The following is an 18814-nucleotide window of genomic DNA, read 5'->3' as shown; positions in this document are numbered from 1 at the left end:
CAGTGAAACCTAACCACTAATTGCAGACACTGGTAATAAAGAAAACGATTATGCATGGAAATAGTTCAGTATTCACTAACGACAGTGGTAAATGAATCTGTAAAGCATGGCACACTGTAATCGAGAGACCTGACGTTTATCTGACATACAAATACACCCTATACACTACTCTAACAGCCGCTTATTCATGGAGATATGAAAATTGAAACCACTTGGCGGTGTGAAATTACACCAGGCTAATGTGTATATCCATAATTCATTACCTCTTTCCATTTTGCAGTGAACTTTTGTGTGTGTGTGTGTGTGTTTTGTGTGTGTCAGAGAGAGAGAGAGGAATGAAAAACAAAACTAGACATTGTAAATTACCAGTCTGTTTTACACAGAAATACTCCTGTTAGTGTGTTAACCATAAGCTGCTGGTGTCATGCACATATTCATGACCTCTGCTGACAGCATAGTTTGTTCTTTTTGGTGGGAGGGTCATCCGTCATGCAGTGCAGCCTACGGGGCCTGAGAAATAAATCAAAGAGAGAAAAATAGAAGATAGATATATATATATATATATATATATATATATATATATATATATATTGCATTATACACACACACACACACAACATCATAAATAAAAAAATGTGCATTAATAAGGCATAATACAACAAATTTGTGTACAGACAGTTAAAATATGTATACTCATACCGAAAAAGTATCTGTTGTCCTCATAGCATTTGTTGCCATATTTGTCAATACCCACCAAGGCTCCAGTCTTTATATCATTCACCCTGAGAAATACAGTTTTTTTTAAATCAATTATTCATGTAATAAGTGCATAGAAATGAATAACATACAAATATCAAGAATAAATCCCCAAAAATATTTAATGCAGGTCCAAAGACGAGCCACCCACCTGATATGCTGCAGCAGGAAACCTCTAATACCTTCGTGACCGGTTAGCTGACCCACGCCATAAGCGACGGACTGCAGCGTGACTCTCACGGTCACACACGACACTTTGTCTCTCGTTATGTATTATGTATAAATCTAAATTTTAAATGGAACCTTATCACTGGTTTTGTGGTCCAGGGTCACATATACAAATTTTTAAAACTTGATTTTCAAAATTATCTTTATAATTTACCTGAAGCTATGAAACGAGTAGTTTACAGTACAAACAGCTTTTAAAGATGCAAATCATATTATTTCATATTTTACCACAGTATCGCAATTACATAGACGCAAATTCTAACGATTAAATCTTGTTTAATCAATGTTTTTACTTTGGTATGTTAAAAAACAATGTTTTTACTTTGGTATGAGCAGATCACGTGTCTGGGTGATGTGTATTAGCAGACATGAGTAGCTAATTAAGAAATATTCCAAGTGTTTCATTGATAGTAATAATGATTTATAGTGCAATTTAAGTGTCCAAGCTGGTCCAGAACATGTTTCTGAAAGTCTGGTTCATCCTTTAATAAAAATGCAACACAAACATACTCATTATTTAAACGTTATACAGAGTTCAATCACTTGACTAGACTCCCACACACTGAAGATTGCACTCATAGATTAATATTTGGCCAATTAAATATAATAGAGCATAAACAGAAACATTTACATGCACTACATAATTTCCAATGACTTTTCCAGGAATGAAAATAAGATTTTCTGTCACTGTGGGAACCCTGTATATCACATTTAATGTGTTGATAAAAAAGGAACAGTCTCCAACAAATACCATAATACAGACATTTCCCCCCTTTGATTGGACATTTATTATTCTTATATACATCATTCATTTACATAAAGTCAGTGCTTGGGGCGGGGGGCAAAGTTCTCTTTGGGACAGGTTCTTAAGAACAGATTCCTTGCACTTCCTGTATCTTTATAGACACTTTTTCTAAACATAATTACACTAGTACAATAAAAGTCAAATGATCCAAACGCAACAGTTACATAACCCATAAACACAACCACTGACCAAATAAAAAAGCAAAGTCTGAACAAAATGATGTCCTTATGCAAAATCCACATGATTATATCTGTTTCGGCTCAAAGGGTCTGAGCAAGCAAAGCTGATGGGTGTGGCTGTGGCAGGGGTTTCTGTCACTCAGCAGGGCTGATTGGCTGGCTGTTGTAGTCGGTAGACTCCATTTTGAGGATGTAGGGAATGATGCTGTCGATCTGAACGTTCCCGATTAGGCCGGTGAAAAAGAGCTCTTCGGTCACCGCCGCGCTCATGAGCCGCAGAGCAGGCAGACGAACTAACAGTTTTGAAAGACTGAAAGAGGATTTAAAGTTTCGTTTAAGGCCCATTCACACCAAAGACGATAACCATAAAGTTCTAAAATTGTTATCAAGATTAAAGAATAACAGACTGTCCACACCACAGCTATAACGTGAAAATAGCAGGATTTTCTGTTATTTATAGGCCAACTACTTATTGCAAAGAGTGTCAATTATCTGCACCTCAGTATTATAGTACATTATAAAACAGTATGTAGTAATAACGTATTGGGTGTAAATTATTATTTTTATTCAAATTATTAAATGCATGCCACCTTACTGGGACAATAAAGCCCTCCCTAAACCGACCCTAACCTTACCCAATATTTTATTTTCAACTTTTTGATTATTTCCTTCATTTTTATTGAAAATATATGCCTTACGATGTGATGTGAGATTTGAAAAGGAGGGAAAAAAAGTTTGGTAAAAGTCATATTCGAACTTTTTGACGTCGATTGCGTCAAAAAGACAACGGTACGCGCGTTACTATCTCTACCACTGAAGCTGACGTTTGTCTGCTGTCGGTTATAGTGTTGACTATTCCTATCACAAGATTGTGGGTGGAGCTATTGTAAATAGCCTCTGCCAACAAAGTGGGCTATTTGCCCTTAGTGTAAACAGACACTCTGTAACGATAAAGGCACAGGGAAACGATATCGTTGGAATCACTTTCAGAACGATTTTTTCCAGCTAATGAACAATTAAACATTGACAGCCAATCAGAATCCATCCTGTAACGAGCTGGAGAATTTAAAGCGGCAGACGAGAGTGCGCGGAGAATAAACAGACGATATCGTCCGCTGGTGTGGACGCTTAATATCTTTATAGTTCTCGTTCTTGGTGTGAACGGTGCTTTATAGTCAACTAGCTTATCACAAAAAAATATATATTTTGACAATAATTATGCACTTTATAATTGAGAATCTATGCTGATTGGTTGGACAAATGCAAGCTACTATAGTCACTCACCGATATGTGTCCTCTGGATACACTTTGCTCACGTAGTCCTGCAGTTCCATGTAGGCTTTCTCCTGAAAGCGGTCAATCTGAAGAGTGCCGTCCACTCCAGAGTGATCTACGACAAGCACACACAATCAACTTCAACTACATTTCATTCATATTTTTCAGATAAACTCTAGGTGTGCTCACCTGGGCTGAAGAGAACCACAGCTTTGAGGTAAGCATATTCATATGCGTCAGGACTCATGCGACTCATACTGTTACAAAATTCCTGCATACGCCAGATATGCTCCATGACTAGCTTCACGCGCTCCGGGGACAGTTTTTCTGTTGAACACACACACACATTTCTCATTAGGTATCTGTGTATCAAGTTAATTCAAATAATCATTTCAGATAATATTTGAACAATTTGCCTTAGTACAAAGGCAGTATAAAAGCCAACAATTCAGCTTTCTCTTTACAAGAACGCTGCATTTATGGCATATTTTTTTGTTAGCATCACTCTGGGTCCTTCAATTAAAAAAAGCCAAGAGAATTTTTCCATTCGCATTTGGATTATTGCAGAAAGTAAGCTCTGTGAGCAACAGAGGTTTATGAATCTTGCACATTTTGCTCATTGTAATTCATTTCAAAGACTTGCCAAAGACAGATTGGCAGAAAACTTATTTTAAAACCTTTATTAAAAAAAAAAGAATCTATTTTATATGAATTATAAATTAACTATGAATTTCTTATATATGAACTATGAAAGATACAAATCTTTTCGAAGCTTCAAATCAATTGAACCAATGACTTTGAAATTGATTGTTTCGAAGCTCTCAAAACGCCACACGCTACTGACAACTGCTGGTCAAAAGTGTGTAAATGCAACAAAAACAGTTTTTAATAAAAATACTCATAAAAAGCCTTTATTAACATGTCTTAAAAACTGAAAAACAACATTTGTGCACCGGCGCGTTTGCGGCCAATTTTCTTTCATCAGGATGTCAATTTACAAACTAACTCAAGAGTTTTTAAAACATTAAATACAATAAAAATAATAAAACACCATTAAATACAAAGTGTCTATAATACGTGGTTTTATATTAATTTACAGGGCTTGTTTTGTTTGTTTAATAGAGAGCTTGTATATAGAGGCCGGTAAGAGACTATTAACTACTACTCCTCCTTTTAACTACACAAATGTCTCAGTAAAAATGTCTACAAATTGATGAAGCTGATCCGAGATCAGGAAACACCACAGATGCTGATTCAATGGTTTGACGCCGCAATGTCAAACCATTGTAATTCTGAAACGTTTAGAAACAGTTATGTACTGAAATCACGTGGCTTTGGCTTGTTTTAATATGCGCTCCGAAACCACCGTTTCGAAACAACTGATTCACAAAAATCAGTGCTTCAATATATAATTGCCTGAATTAAACAAATGACAAAAATCAGCTGAATTAATCAACTGACCTAAAGTTGATAAGCTAACATAAATCAGACAGGACACAGAAAAGTCAAGAGCTACAGGTCCACATACCTTCATCCAGGCTGGTCTGTAAATGGTTAATTATGGCTGTGAGGATGGTTTCTACATTCATGATGTGCGAACACTGAGCCAGACCTAAAGCAAACAACTCATTCCAGCAGGCCTTCATCAGTGTGATGCTGTTCTCGGAGCTAAACACCACAAATACAGAACATAAAATGAGGAAAATACAGAAAATATTACACTGTGAGGAAGAAAAAACACCAATGCCTGGAGTTCTGTTTCACTGCATAGGGCCAACATATACTTGTATATAAAACATATTCAAATGTATAATGTGATATGTTCACTTATTTACATCTGTATTTAGTGCTATCTACTTGTGATCATTAATACACTCACCCAAGGGCCTGGAAAGCTGGAATAGAGCGTGCCCAGTGCATTGAGAGGAAAAGCAGACGAGAAGCTGATTCACAGATGTAATTCAGATTCAGGAAGTCTGGCATGGGCAGCGGCATCATCAGCTACACACAACATTCAATCCAGAATGTTATTGGTCCATCATTGTTGGAGATGTAACTGCAGTGTGTGCAAGTCAACAGTGATGCCTGACCTTAAACGGCACATGCATATCTGAGAGCAGCGGTCCCTCTAGTTCCAGCAGGGCGGTGGTCTGTTCCTCGTCCCTGACAGCCCCCTCAGCGACCTCTTCCCCACAACCCCCCTCCGACTGAAGCACCTTCGTGAGCGTGTCAAAGGCCCTGCACACAAACAAACAGAAATTTAAGCATAGCCATTTGCCTGACATCTTCCAGGCTTGAGGTCTACAAAGTTGCTTTCCGCACCGTGTGACGTCATTTGACTCATCCCTTTGAAAGTCCGTCATAACGCTGTCCTCGTTACTCATGGTCTCCATCCCCGACAGGTCGGTACTGCTGTCCATCATCTCACGACTTTTGCTGAGGTGACCGAGTGATGTGACCACGCTGGCCAAGGTACCCAGATCTCCTTGACTAGAATCATTCTACAGTGAAAGAAAACATAAAACGAGAACTGAATCAAACTGACGCTCTCCACACGTTTTGTACGATTGGATGTTTGCTGCACGCGCCCTAGAGTTAATCACAAGCTCTGGCTCAAACTCAGAGAATGGTGATGGACAATGTTTATATCAAGGTACTCAGAGTCAGTTACCATGCTTTACAAAGACTTCATCAAAAGTATCTTAATTTGTGTTCTGATGATGAACGAAGGTCTTACAGGTTTGGAACAAGATGAGGGTGAGTAGTTAATGAAAGAATTGTCATTTCTGGGGGAACTATACCTTTAAAGGGATTAAAGAATTAAAGTTAGGTCCTATGTATCTAGTAGTATGTGGAAGTCTTTTTGTCAGGTGCCGATGCCATGGTGAATCATTACTTCTGAGCTCCACTGATCATGCCGTTTTTTAACTCTGATTCAGCCTCACAGATTCAGTGGATTGAATTGAACCAGCTCAACTCAATTCCGCTGTTCTATATTAAAAAAATACGATGGATTTCATTTGAATAATTACCTGGTCTGGTGAAGAAGGAATTAAAATGGTGTTGTCCAGTTTGGAAAGAGACTGCTGGATGTTCAAGAGCATGTTGGAGTCCAGTAAACTGGTGGACCTGTGATCAGACACAGAGTGAGCGTTACAAACAAACAGACAAAAAAGAGATTCTTTTTGACCCAAACACACCTGGCAGTCTCTTTTTCACTAACAAACGTTGGCATGGCAGCGAGAGGGCTGCAGAGGTTTTTACGGATGTAGATCTTTTCGATGGAGGGCGCACAATTTGCTGGCTTCTCTCTCGACACCTCCACCGGTTTCCTCTCACACTGAACAGCTGTTGGAGGAATTTCAGCAGGGGGAAATCATGATCTCCTCAACAAGCTGCGTGGTTTGAGTCATCGGTCATGAATCTGAATTGGACTCACAGTCTTGTTTCATGCCAAGGGCCATGCAGCGCTGCAGTCTGCAGTACTGACAGCGGTTCCGATGGTGTTTGTTGATGACACACTCTCCAGACCCGCGGCACGTGTACACCAGACTCTTCCTGATGCTGCGCTTGAAGAAACCCTTACAGCCCTCACAGCTCACTGCTCCATAATGACGACCTGAACACACGTACAATAATAGTTCAGAAACATCTATCTACAAAAAACCCCACAATGAATCGAAGTCTGTTTGAGGACTCAATTATTTCAAAGACGGCTGTGTGTTATTTACCTGAGGCCTTGTCTCCACAAACTACACAATACTCCACTGGAGGCTTCGTAGAGCCCTGTTCTGAGCCTTCCGACACAAACTGAAAAACAAAACATAAATATGAACAATACTATTGTGTAAATTACAAAAGGAAATATTGTATATATAAACACACCTGAAATACAGATTATCACAATACAAACTTTTATGAGATGACTACAATAATAGTAAGTCTTACCCAAAAAAGTAAATCAAAAGGTCATGTAGGGGTACCATAATGCAGTGTGTTGAGTAATGTTTTTGTACTGTAGTATTTATATGGTGTTCCTCCACACCTGGGGCTTGACTTGCTATTGATTTCAATAGTTTGACATTAGCATGATGCTAGGCTAACAGCACAACACTCTAATGTGGCTAAAAGAAATAGCACACACAAATGTGATCCTGAACCACAAAACCAGTCATAAGGGTCCATTTTTTTAAATTGAGATTTATACATCCCATGGAAGCCTATTATATAAGCTTTCAATTGATGTATGGTTTCTTAGGATCTGACAATATTTGGATGAGATACAACTATTGAATATCTGAATATCTGGAATCTGAGGGTGCAAAAAAAATCAAAATACTGAGAAAACCGAATAAAGATCTTAACAATGCATATCACTCATCAAAAATTAAGTTTTTGACATATTTACTAAATATCTTAATGGAACATTATCTTTACCTAATATCCTAATGATACAATGTTTTTTTGGCTAATGCTACAAATTTACCCCAGTGACTTAAGATTGGTTTTATGGTCCGGGGTCACAAATTTTAAGTCATACATTCAATTTAAATTATACCAAACTATTTTAAAAACTGAATAAAATATGTGTCCTTTTTAGAAATCGGTCACACTTTATGTTAAGGTCTAAGTCTCGCTATTAACAAACCATCAACTATGACTTTTGCCTCAATAAACTCTTAATTTGCTGCTTATTAATAGTTAGTAAGGTATTTTAGGGACGTAGTAAGGATTAGGGATGTAGAATATGTTCATGCAGAATATGTGCTTTATAAGCACTAATAAACTAATAACTAATAAATGCTAATAAGCAACTTGCTAGTTGTGAGAATTGGTCCCTAAAGTCAGTATTAGCAAGAATTTTAATTTCTCTCGCTTGTCCGCTATACTGAATTGTTTTCATTAAACTAAAACAAGTAAAGGCCAAAGTAAAGGCCAGAGTATACTGAAATCTTAAGGTGTGCACGCATATAGAGTTGAACGTATACTTGAAAGTGTACATGAAAACAGGATGTCCACACACTCGCACTAGAAACTTTATCTTCGTCCAATGTCTGCGCAATTTCTCTATAAAACTAATGATGACCAATAAAAATGTCTTTGTACACTTTAAAATTAAAGTTGTAGTTGTCTATTTTTGTTGCAGTCTCTAGGGGTGAGCGATAAATATCGTCCGATGATTAATGCACATCTCGTCAGTAAAGCCGGTTCTCTAATCAGTGGTAAATTCCATCAGGTGTGTGATTTCACATAGAGCAGCTGTTACTACACAGAGCCATTGTTAACTGTCTAGCAGCGCAAAATCAAAGCTGATAATGAAAGTGCATTTGCACAACTTGTCAGTTTACAATGGTCTCTTGTAGGCATAGTACTGTTCTGGGCTGCATTTTCCAAAAGCATCATAAGTCTAAGGTGCCATTTACAAATGTTTTTTAGGCAAAAACTGGAAACTTATTATACGTTTTGCCTGTTCGCTTACATTGTTTTGATGACTGAAAACACATATTTTTAAAAACTGGTTTCAAAGTGCAAGTTTGAAAATGCCACCGTTATCGTTTCTGTGTAAACACCCAGTACGAGAGTCTTTGAAAGCGGTGACGTCATGCGTGTGTAGTACGTGTTAGGTATGTAGACATGCGCAGTAAGTGTCAATTTTAAAGGCAAGCGCGAACAAAGAACATGAGTACATGGTACTGTTGTTCCTGTTTAAGAGTTGGGTAACACTTCTTCAGCAAAGGGTGGATTTAATCCACCAATATTACAACCAACAGTGGAGACGCATCATATAACTTACATCATATAATCATCACTTCCCTATGGGTACTGTTTACTAACAAGGTGACAGCGCTAACTACTAGCCTGGCATACGTAATACAGCATTTTATGCCATTTTCCTGAATGTGTAAATGCGAATCATTTTGAAAACATTGTGGTGTATACAGTACGTGAAACTTTTAAAAATGCAAGGGAAGTACCTTTTCTGTTTTTGACTACATCGTTGTTGTGTAAATGTAGCCTAAGTTTCACTTTCACTTTCAGTAGATCATAGCTCCACTGGTGACAATGGGTCTACGATTTACTAAGGCTTACGATGCTTTTGGAAAATGCAGCCCTGTTTGTTTTTTGAAAGTGAAACAATGGGCCAGTCTCGCCAAATTGTAGACCAACTAATCCAGGATGCGCACATGAGCTGAGCATAAACACTATATGCATTTAGAAAAATCATTGTGCGTGTGTGCAATGCATGTCACTCACTGAACGCAAAGTGTAGCGTGAACATAAAAATCAAAGTATACTTTGGGCTTAAATCAGTGGTGCCTGTTTACCTGGATCTGTTGTCCTGTCAGCTCAGGTGAAGCGAAAAGCAGTTGATTGACAGCAGACCCATCAGCAGATGTCAAGATGACCTTAGCTGGTGAGTTCTCTTGTTTGATGAACAGTTTCTCCTGGTTGGGGTAATCCAGGTTAGCTAATATAAACTGCTGCTTGCCGGCTCCAGCCTGATCAATGGCTGTGACTATCTGCAGCTTCTGAGCCAACTGCTGCTCCGTCACAATCTGATACAACACATGACAACCAACACCAGCAGAATGAAACTAGTGCTGTCAAGCGATTTATCACGTGCAAAATAATAGTTTTAGTTTACATATAATATATGTGTGTGTACGGTGTATTTTGGATGCGATTAATCACGATTAATTGTTTGAGAGCACTAGTTGAAACCTAATTACATGTACAGTAATAAAGCAAATAGAGTAAATGTCGGTTTAAATCAAAACAAATTATGTCATGGATATGCGGTCCAATTTTTGTATGCCATTTGTCCATTCAGATCAATTGCAAAAAAAACTAATGAAAATACAAATTCAGTCTATAAGGCGGGACGCAGAAATACAGTGCTACACAAGGGCAGTGGGGCACAGCTTTACGTTTCTGAAAATGTCACAGTAAGCACAACTCTTATTGGTTGGACAGCTTTTTTGAAGTGCAATGGAAAATAAAATAAATTGTAACACCCCTCAATTAAAAATAATTGAATTAACTGATTGCATACGAAAGTTTGTACTGGTCTGAAAATGCATGAGTGCAGTTTTTTTTTTTTTTTTTTTACAAACATGTACTGTGTAAACACGCAGTGTAAGTCACCTGTAGGCCTCCATCTGCAGACACCAGCTGAATTCTGGGACTTTCTCCTTCCATGATATCTTTCTGTGAAAACCGAGGCTCAGCGACGCCCCATCAGCCACACACCCACTGAGAAAAATAACACACAACTCAAGATAGGATCCACATCAACCATTTGCACTAACACCTTGTAAGAGTCTGGGGGAACAAAATATTACCTATCAATATTTCATGCATATCGATATTTATTTTTAGACTGTTAGAATGGGGTCCCGCGCACAAGGATGATCATATGGATGATCTATGGAATGTAAAAAATTGAAGACCCCTGGTACATATGAACACATTTTTTGGTGTGGTGTCTTTTGAGTGGTGCAAAATCTGCTCCCAAGATGCTAGTCACAGCTGACAAGTTTTTATATGTTACGTGACTTTGGGCTTCTTTTTTTTTTTTTTTGAAAAGTTAGTTGCGTTAAAAAATCGTGTCGTGGTTGCGTTTTTTTGGGGCTTTTTTTAGCAAGTATGGTTGCTTGTTAGGAAAACCTGGCAAGCAACTTTGTTTCTTTACATTTATGGTCAATGTTTTTTTCTCCAATATATTGTTCACACTTTCTGCTCGCAGATAAAAGCCAATCAGTGCAATAATTAATGTGATGTAGTGTTACTCGTCAACGCACATTGCGCCCCCTTATTAGAGTAAAATTACATTTAACGTGCAAACATGTAAAGTTAGTAGAGGTAAACAGACAAACAGGCCACCAACAGAGATGTACAGAGATGGAGGAAACATGGGATAAGGTGAGCAGTGTGCAGAGGAGTAAAGGGACCTAATTTAATTCATAAAATACTTTTATAATACATTAATCATTAGCAGTAATACTAATTGTAGATTCATATGATTTGAGTTTATTTTATTATAATTAGCCTATGTGGCTATATTAAAGCTCCCACTTAGTGCACTTGTTTTATTCTCTTTTTCCATCTCCATAGCTATCGGAGGATAGTGTGTGGCCTCCCGCTTTATAGACATCTGATCATTTTTGTAAAATAACTTCTGTTTTTGCTTTTGAAACTCCAAGGGGTTTCAGTTTACTATATTGCAAGGCTGATTTATTGATTAGAAATTATATCGATGATAATAAATAATATAGGGCTTGTTTTTGAAGCTGCGTTTGCTTGCAGAACCTGATTTTACCAAGTGAGACATGTTCCTGGGACAACATCGTTGTTGACCCTGGAACAACATTGTGATTAACCAATCAGATTTGAAGAACCAGTTTTTAGATTTTGTGAAGTTTACGCTTAAAATCAGTGTTTGGTGCTTGTACATAAGTGTCATTCATCTATCATTTCCTCTGATTTTAGGGATTACTCATGGTTAAGGTTAGGTTTAGGTGTAGGGATATGGTTAAGAATATATTTTTGGAGTAAAATGTTGTTCCAGGGTCAACAAAATATGTTGACCTAGGAACACTTCGAACTTGGCAAAATCAGGACATGCGCGTTTGCTTCGAGAGAGTTAAAAGCAGTGTCTAGACTAGTGTCTAGTGTTGTTGATGATTATTGACGCACTGGAGACTTACTAGAGAAATTGTGAAATTCTGTTCGTTCTTTAATGAGATTCTCCACTCGTTTATTGTCCGCCAGACAGACATCTCAAGTTGTAACTTGTCTGGGATGAATTACATGCCTAGGCTTAACATTTAGGTTTAGGGGTTGTTCATTTAAATACACAAAGAGGTTTGCATCAATACCTGAGATGTTTCCACCTTTTTATTATAGGTCAAATTGTTCATAACTTTGAAGTTATTGCCATCCCATCATCTGTATCACCATAATCAACTATTTAAATCAGGGCATTTATTATTAATGGTCCATCTATGTGCTCCACACGTTTAAGTTTTTTTTCTATTTAATGTTGTCAATCAGTTCAGTCGGACTAAATCTAACAGTCATGTGGCAAGCAGTAGCTACATTAGCACACAAGCCAGCAGTTTCAAGGGACTAAATGATTAAATGATGAAATAAAAGCGATCCAGCGTGAATGACGGCTGGGGGTCAGTAACTCATGAGGAGCGTGTGGGGGTTGATCCGGGAAGATGAAGTTAGATCTGTTCCTGTAGGTTAAAGGTCATGATTGAAGGGTTAAAGCTCACACACACACAGAGGGATCTTCACTGCAGCTGAGCTTCACTCGTGGATCACAGGACACTACTAGTGCCTTCACATTTTTTTTAATCTCAAATGACAAATGAATACATCCTCATTATAGGCTTTGTGTTATTTCGTGATCGGATCCGTTGTGTTTATCATCGCACTGATAACAGATTAGCCAACGGATAGTGTTAGCCTGCTAAATAACGTAATGTCTGCGTAAGATTTGTTATGATGTCCACTAGCTGCTTTGTTATATGTATATTTAATGTTGTTAAATAACCAAAAAAGCTCTGACGGTTAGTTTAATCGCAGGCGTTTGCCGGTATATGGCGATATTTTCTATTATGCTAGCGGCTTCTACGCTAACGCGTGTTAGCAGGCCAGTGCTAATATTCTCCAGAATTTTTCATCCTAAACAATAAACGCAAACACAGCGGGCGTTAACCAATATCGAAAGGGTTATTCTTACCCTGAACGCGTGAGAAAATTATCCAGCTACTTTGATGGTTTGATAAATTATTGTAAACTGACGGCTCACTGCAGCGACAGGAGGTCAGAGTTCGCGACCCGCTCAGAGCAGACCTACACATCTGCGCATGCGCACATGCACTCGTGAGCTCGCGTCGATTATAATATAATGAAGGTTCAGCGGTAGTGCATTTACAACGTTAGCCAGCATGATTTACAAGAGATCACACTTTATAGTGCTTCTGAATGCCAAAACTATACAGTGAAGAACTGGATACAGATTTGGTACACACATATATATTCAGCAAACCTTTACGAAAATAAACCATGGTTTTACTACAAAATAAAAATAAAACATGGTTACTGTTGCTAAACTACAAATTAACTGTGGATTTGCTACACTAACCATAGTATTTCCAGTAAAACGGTGGTTATACAAATGATAAATGCGCAAAAAAAAAAAAAAAGTTACTACACTTTTACTGTGATAAAACCATGGATCATTTGTTCAAGGAAACATACCCGTAAAGTTAAACCAGACCTACAGACACATTTTCTCATTACATTATTTATTAAAAATTATTTGCACTTTACATTTATGTTGGGGCATAGCCTACTGTCTTGAAAAACTCAAGATATTAACACATTACTTCAGGAGGACAAACCTTCCTTTGGGACCTAGAGCCAATCTGACGAGGAGCATCAGGAATATCAATGATATTTTTTCTTAAAAGTGGATCACACGAAGGAGAGAAACAAAACAAAAACATGACAGTGGTGTATTTAAATTTTCCCAAAATTCCAAACAGTCTTACAAAATGTAAACAAACATCAGTATTACAAACAATATTGAACTTATACCGCAATACCGATCAAATCCATTCCTTGGACTTGTTTTAGATTTAAACGGTGAAATATCAGTGGCTTTCTGTGGCTGGAGCTGAATGAAAACTGTAGAGGATATAATCAGGTCATACTCATTGTCAAAGTATTAAGAGAGGTGGTCCTGAACAAGGTGCATTAGAGTATTTAATGTGTGTTACATCCTTCCCTGATAAGAGCACTAGTTTTTCTCTCTGTATTCACAGCCGGTGTGCTATAATGTCTAATATAGTAAGTTAAAACAGTGCTGAGTCAGCCAGCCTAGCACTGTGTCTTTACTACCCATAATTCACCGAGGCCATTAAACATCCTGAACTATTTTAAATACGCCAGCATTATATTACTATTTACAAAATATGTACACTTCCAGTTCTGTCCAGTATAAGGTTTAAAACAAGTCTAAACACCCACTTTGTACAAAAGAGTTTAACATTTTTTTTAAAAGATTATTAAAACAATTTAGTAACAGGCTGAGAACCAAATAAAAAAGGGCCTTTTTTCAGGGATTACAAGCAGAATAAATATGTATAAATTGTTCATAAAACCATTCTTCCACAAATTGTTGCATATAATGCATGATTTCATGTAATTCATTAATCTTTGTTTAAAAAAACAGCTCACATTCCATGCATGAACCGATTGCAAAATCAACATGTCATTTTTCAACACGCAAATGCATGATTTGTTCTAAAAAACACATTTAAGTCAATGGTTGTCAATATTTCTCAATAAAAAGTTTACATTTTGTTACATTCAATATGTGAATCATTTGTAAAATAATTTTTACGTAAATTGCAGGTAACAAATTTCATAAAAAAAAGTTTATACGTTTTTTTTCTCTTTCTTTTTTGCGTAAATGGACTCGTTCAACAAACTATCACCATTAATGTCCAAAACAATGGTTTTATGTACAATTTTGACAAATAGTCGCTCTGTGCTTTACGATTAAGGTCCAGTCATTTTTTAAGCTTTCACAGTTGAATTCGCAAATCTCCCATAATGCACCACGCCAGACTGCACGGACTGCGCCACATGACCGTGCCAAAGGTGCCACCTGGCATCAGATATTCCTTTATCATACTTGCTCATGCACATTCAGACTTGACAATGAATCACACCCTTGACCAAATCTTTTTAAAACCCTCTTCAGGCAACAAGTGATCCAAACTGCCCCATTACATCATAATGGAGTGTTTCAGAAAAGTGGACAGGATTGATTCATATTTAAATAAGATTCATCATAAGCAAACCTATTGGTCAGGAGTCAATGAAATCATCTGTATCTAGAGCTCATGACCAGTCATTGCCTGATGTTTTTGACCCTGAATGCATGGTAATGTTAAGCACCAAAAGGAACTGGCACAGAGAGGCAGTGTTTCCTAAAAATGACATTAAGAACAAAAAGATGGATTAATGCCTCACAATGGAGGCAGACTGAATCAATTTACCTTCATTAGGCTGCTTAAAATAGATTAATGCATAAACTACATCTACCAGCATCCTTTGCTTCAAACTGGGTTTTGATTTATGCAACTTTAAACTCGCTGCCTGTGTAAACAGTTCAGAAACCCAAACGAGCGACATTTATTCATTCCATTTAATCCAATCCAGACCAGTCAAAGGATCATGGCCTCTTGAAACGCTTCAATCCATCTGGAAAAATAAAGCACAGATTGCGAATCTTAGACTAGACTCATAGAACAAACTCTTTTCAACTCCATACAAGTGCTTGAGTACCTCTGAGCAGTGGGGATGTCCTCTGCTCTGAAGATGTAGTAAAGTGTGTTTTTATGATACAGTTTAAACTGCATTTTTTGAGCCGGTCCGGTCTTCTCCTCTCGGAGGAAAAAGCCCAGCAGCGGCTGACTCTCCAATGCCGCAACATCCTGAAAACCACGCAATCATCTTCACCTGACAGTTTTTATTACATACATATAATACATCTTTTATACATCTGCATAACACTAAGAATCAAAAAGAAAAAAACAAATACCAAAAAGCAGTGTAGGGGAACAATCGACTAAAACAGTGACGCTACTAACGTAATTACAGTTTTCAGTATTGCAAAAATAGCCGTTTGCATAACAGTTTTTCTGATAACAAACAACTTTTTTCCCCCCAACAAATGATCCTGTAGATTTGCAAAAAATTTAATTCAAAGGACATCTCAAAACGGACTATGCTGATTGTAAATGCTTTAGTTAAAGGAATGTGACATGTTTAGTCATTTATCGCAATGTTTACGATGTTGGTTTCTTGCATAGCAGACAGTTTTGCTGCTGACCATGACATGATTCCAATTTTGTGGACATTGATTAGGATCCTTGTAGTTTTACTATGAGGTGTGACTTTATATTATAATATAACTATATTTTCATATATTATAATATATATTTTCAAATTGAATGCTGAAATCTTTATTTGCGAATTATTTTCGGCTGTTTAACGTAACTCTTATATTAACCAGCTATCTGTACTAACAAGTTGCAGTGTAGCATGAAAATGCACTACATTGTTGATTTTTGTCACATTGCAAAACAGTTTTTAAGTAATTGTGAAATCACTGTTACTTAAAATTGAATGCAAAAATTCTTACATTTTTGGTATAAAACATAAAAATGTGGTGGACATTTTGATTCATTTTAGTAAATCACTGTTCAAACTGATTTCATAAATGAAGTGGTTAAAGAAAAATATTCATATTGACAGAACAAATATCCCTGTGTGCAATATTACAACTTTTTTAATAGCTATTTAAATTTTTTTTACAACATTTAACAGAATTATGTTAGCGCTTTGAAGGATATTTAAATCTATAAATTCATATTTCTTGTCCCAAACAGATACTGCTTTCATTGTAAAAAATCATATATATTCTGTTGGCTCCTACTGCCTTGTAGGCAATGTGCCGACATTGCGCTATGGGCGTCCCGAGTTCGAATCCTGACTCAAGGACCCTTTCCTGATCCCGCCCCCATATCGCTCTCCCACTTAGCTTTCTGTCAGTTTTTAAAAGAGATGAAAAAAGGATATAATCTGATAATGGTTGTGTAATTAGAAAAATATATCCACTTTAAATAGTTTTAATAGTAGCTAGTAGCAAATCAGTAGAAAATGTTTGGCGTTTTTCCACTGCATGAAGCGGCTCACTTTTGGGAGGTTTTCCACCGTGTACAGTAGCTGGTACTTTATTCTGTACCACTTCACCTGAGGTTCCAAGCGAGCCAAAATGTAAAGTGTACATCCTGCTGATCACTGATTGGCCGAAGAGAATCATCACTACCTGCGTCATTGAACTTGTGATACGAGACACCAGATCTGATAGATTTAAATGAGCACAGCCAGCGAAGGATCAAACGCAAACTTTTTTTAATGATAAGCCCTTTTTTTAACAACCAAACCAACCATGGCTTTTTCATGGTCTGTTGAAGAAATACAAACATTCCTCTTGTTGATAGCCAAGGAGTGAATCCAGCGAGATCTTGATGGGGTGACGCGGAATGAAAAAGTTTTCAGGAGGTCGCTCAGCTCTTAATTATACATTATGTGTGTAATCCCACCCACTCTTGTAGTAATACTGCCAAAAATCTAGCTTCAATGTAATTAACTGCTTTTTTAAATAGTTTTTATTGTAGTGTAGCTATTTAGATAATCATGAGTCAAGCTTCTATTGATAAATTATGAGTAGCTTCCAGAACACTAGAAGTTATTGCATAAGTAAAGGTGGCATACTTCACTAGCGGCGTAAGTGTAGAGGACTTTGTTCTTAATGACGAACCACAGCCTCTTCCACGGTTTCTTTTGGCCTTTGGATCTTTGCAGATATCCACTCATGGAGGAATTCTCAGTGTTGGCAGACACCTGTGAGCGAGATGTCATTTTAATAGTAACGTATTAATATGACATCAGCGTCGTGGTAGAAACAGAAACCTTCATTACAGCGAATGCTGCAAGCCATTGCAATATGGGTAAAGTACAATTTCAAGTCACCTCTTTGAGGGCAGAAGGAATCTTCTTCTGTTTTCTAGAAAAAGCAAAAGTTGAACTCCTCCCACTAGGGGAAACGGTCACATTGGATTGCTCACCTATGAGATAAAATCAAAACAACATATTAGCAAAAATGTGTAGTGTTTGCCTGTGCGACAACATTGCTAGTGCATTCTAGTTTCAAATTTCGTGTAATATTTTTACTATTGATAACGTTTAATTTTAGTTAACAATACAACACTGTTGTTATGTGGTTGCTCAGGTTAATACTTATGTTAAAGGGTTAGTTCGCCTAAAAATGAAAATTATGTCATTAATAACTCACCCTTATGCTGTTCCAAACATGTAAGGCCTCCTATTATCTTCGGAACACAGTTTAAGATATTTTAGAATTAGTCCGAGAGCTCTCAGTCCCTCCATTGAAGCTGTGTGTACGGTATACTGTCCATGTCCAGAAAGGTAAGAAATACATCATCAAAGTAGTCCATGTGACATTAGAGGGTCCGTTGGAATTTTTTGAAGCATCGAAAATACATTTTGGTCCAAAAATAGCAAAAACGACGACTTTATTCAGCATTGTCTTCTCTTCCGTGTCTGTGTGAGAGAGAGTTCAAATCAAAGCAGCTGGATTTCCGGTTCGCGAACGAATCATTCAGTTCACCAAATCGAACTGCATCGTTTTAAACGGTTCGCATCTCTAATACGCATTAATCCACAAATGACTTAAGATGTTAACTTTTTTAATGTGGCTGACACTCCCTCTGAGTTCAAACAAACCAATATCCCGGAGTAATTCATGTACTCAAACAGTACATTGACTGAACCGCTGTGATGAACACCGAGCCGAGCCAGATAACGAACAATAGACTGACTCGTTCACGAGTGAAGAACCGGTTGCATCGGTGTTCGGATCACCAGTAGTTCTTTCGGACAGTTCGATTCAATAAACCGG

The 18814-nt window shown here is 37.4% G+C and overlaps 2 protein-coding genes across 3 annotated transcripts in view; both read right to left on the bottom strand.

The window, feature by feature from the left end:
• Positions 1–1443: 1443 nt before the first annotated feature.
• On the bottom strand, positions 1444–13136 carry LOC127956475 (nuclear receptor subfamily 2 group C member 1). Its single transcript, XM_052554405.1, has 14 exons — positions 12995–13136; positions 10390–10497; positions 9570–9800; positions 6975–7053; positions 6683–6862; positions 6444–6591; positions 6276–6372; positions 5566–5744; positions 5334–5481; positions 5123–5244; positions 4772–4911; positions 3433–3570; positions 3253–3358; positions 1444–2278 (listed from the first exon to the last, which is right to left on the bottom strand). Exons 2-14 carry the CDS (start codon positions 10441–10443, stop codon positions 2104–2106), a joined length of 1797 nt encoding a protein of 598 aa, XP_052410365.1. The 5' UTR covers positions 10444–10497; positions 12995–13136; the 3' UTR covers positions 1444–2103.
• A 409-nt stretch (positions 13137–13545) lies between these two features.
• The window catches only part of LOC127956474 (FYVE, RhoGEF and PH domain-containing protein 6), a 31979-nt gene continuing 26710 nt past the window's right edge, over positions 13546–18814 (bottom strand). For both annotated transcript variants that reach the window (XM_052554402.1, XM_052554403.1), the window contains exons 18-21: positions 17866–17960; positions 17608–17736; positions 15613–15761; positions 13546–15528 (exon numbers count right to left, since the gene is read on the bottom strand). In XM_052554402.1, the coding sequence (XP_052410362.1) occupies positions 15492–15528; positions 15613–15761; positions 17608–17736; positions 17866–17960 (410 nt within the window). In that variant the 3' untranslated portion in view covers positions 13546–15491. The remainder of the gene's footprint in view (positions 15529–15612; positions 15762–17607; positions 17737–17865; positions 17961–18814) is intronic.

This window comes from Carassius gibelio, chromosome B4 (genome assembly GCF_023724105.1).
Source record: "Carassius gibelio isolate Cgi1373 ecotype wild population from Czech Republic chromosome B4, carGib1.2-hapl.c, whole genome shotgun sequence".
Lineage (NCBI taxonomy): Eukaryota > Metazoa > Chordata > Actinopteri > Cypriniformes > Cyprinidae > Carassius > Carassius gibelio.
Note: the sequence above shows the minus strand (reverse complement) of the source record. Positions and strands in the feature narration are given on the sequence as shown.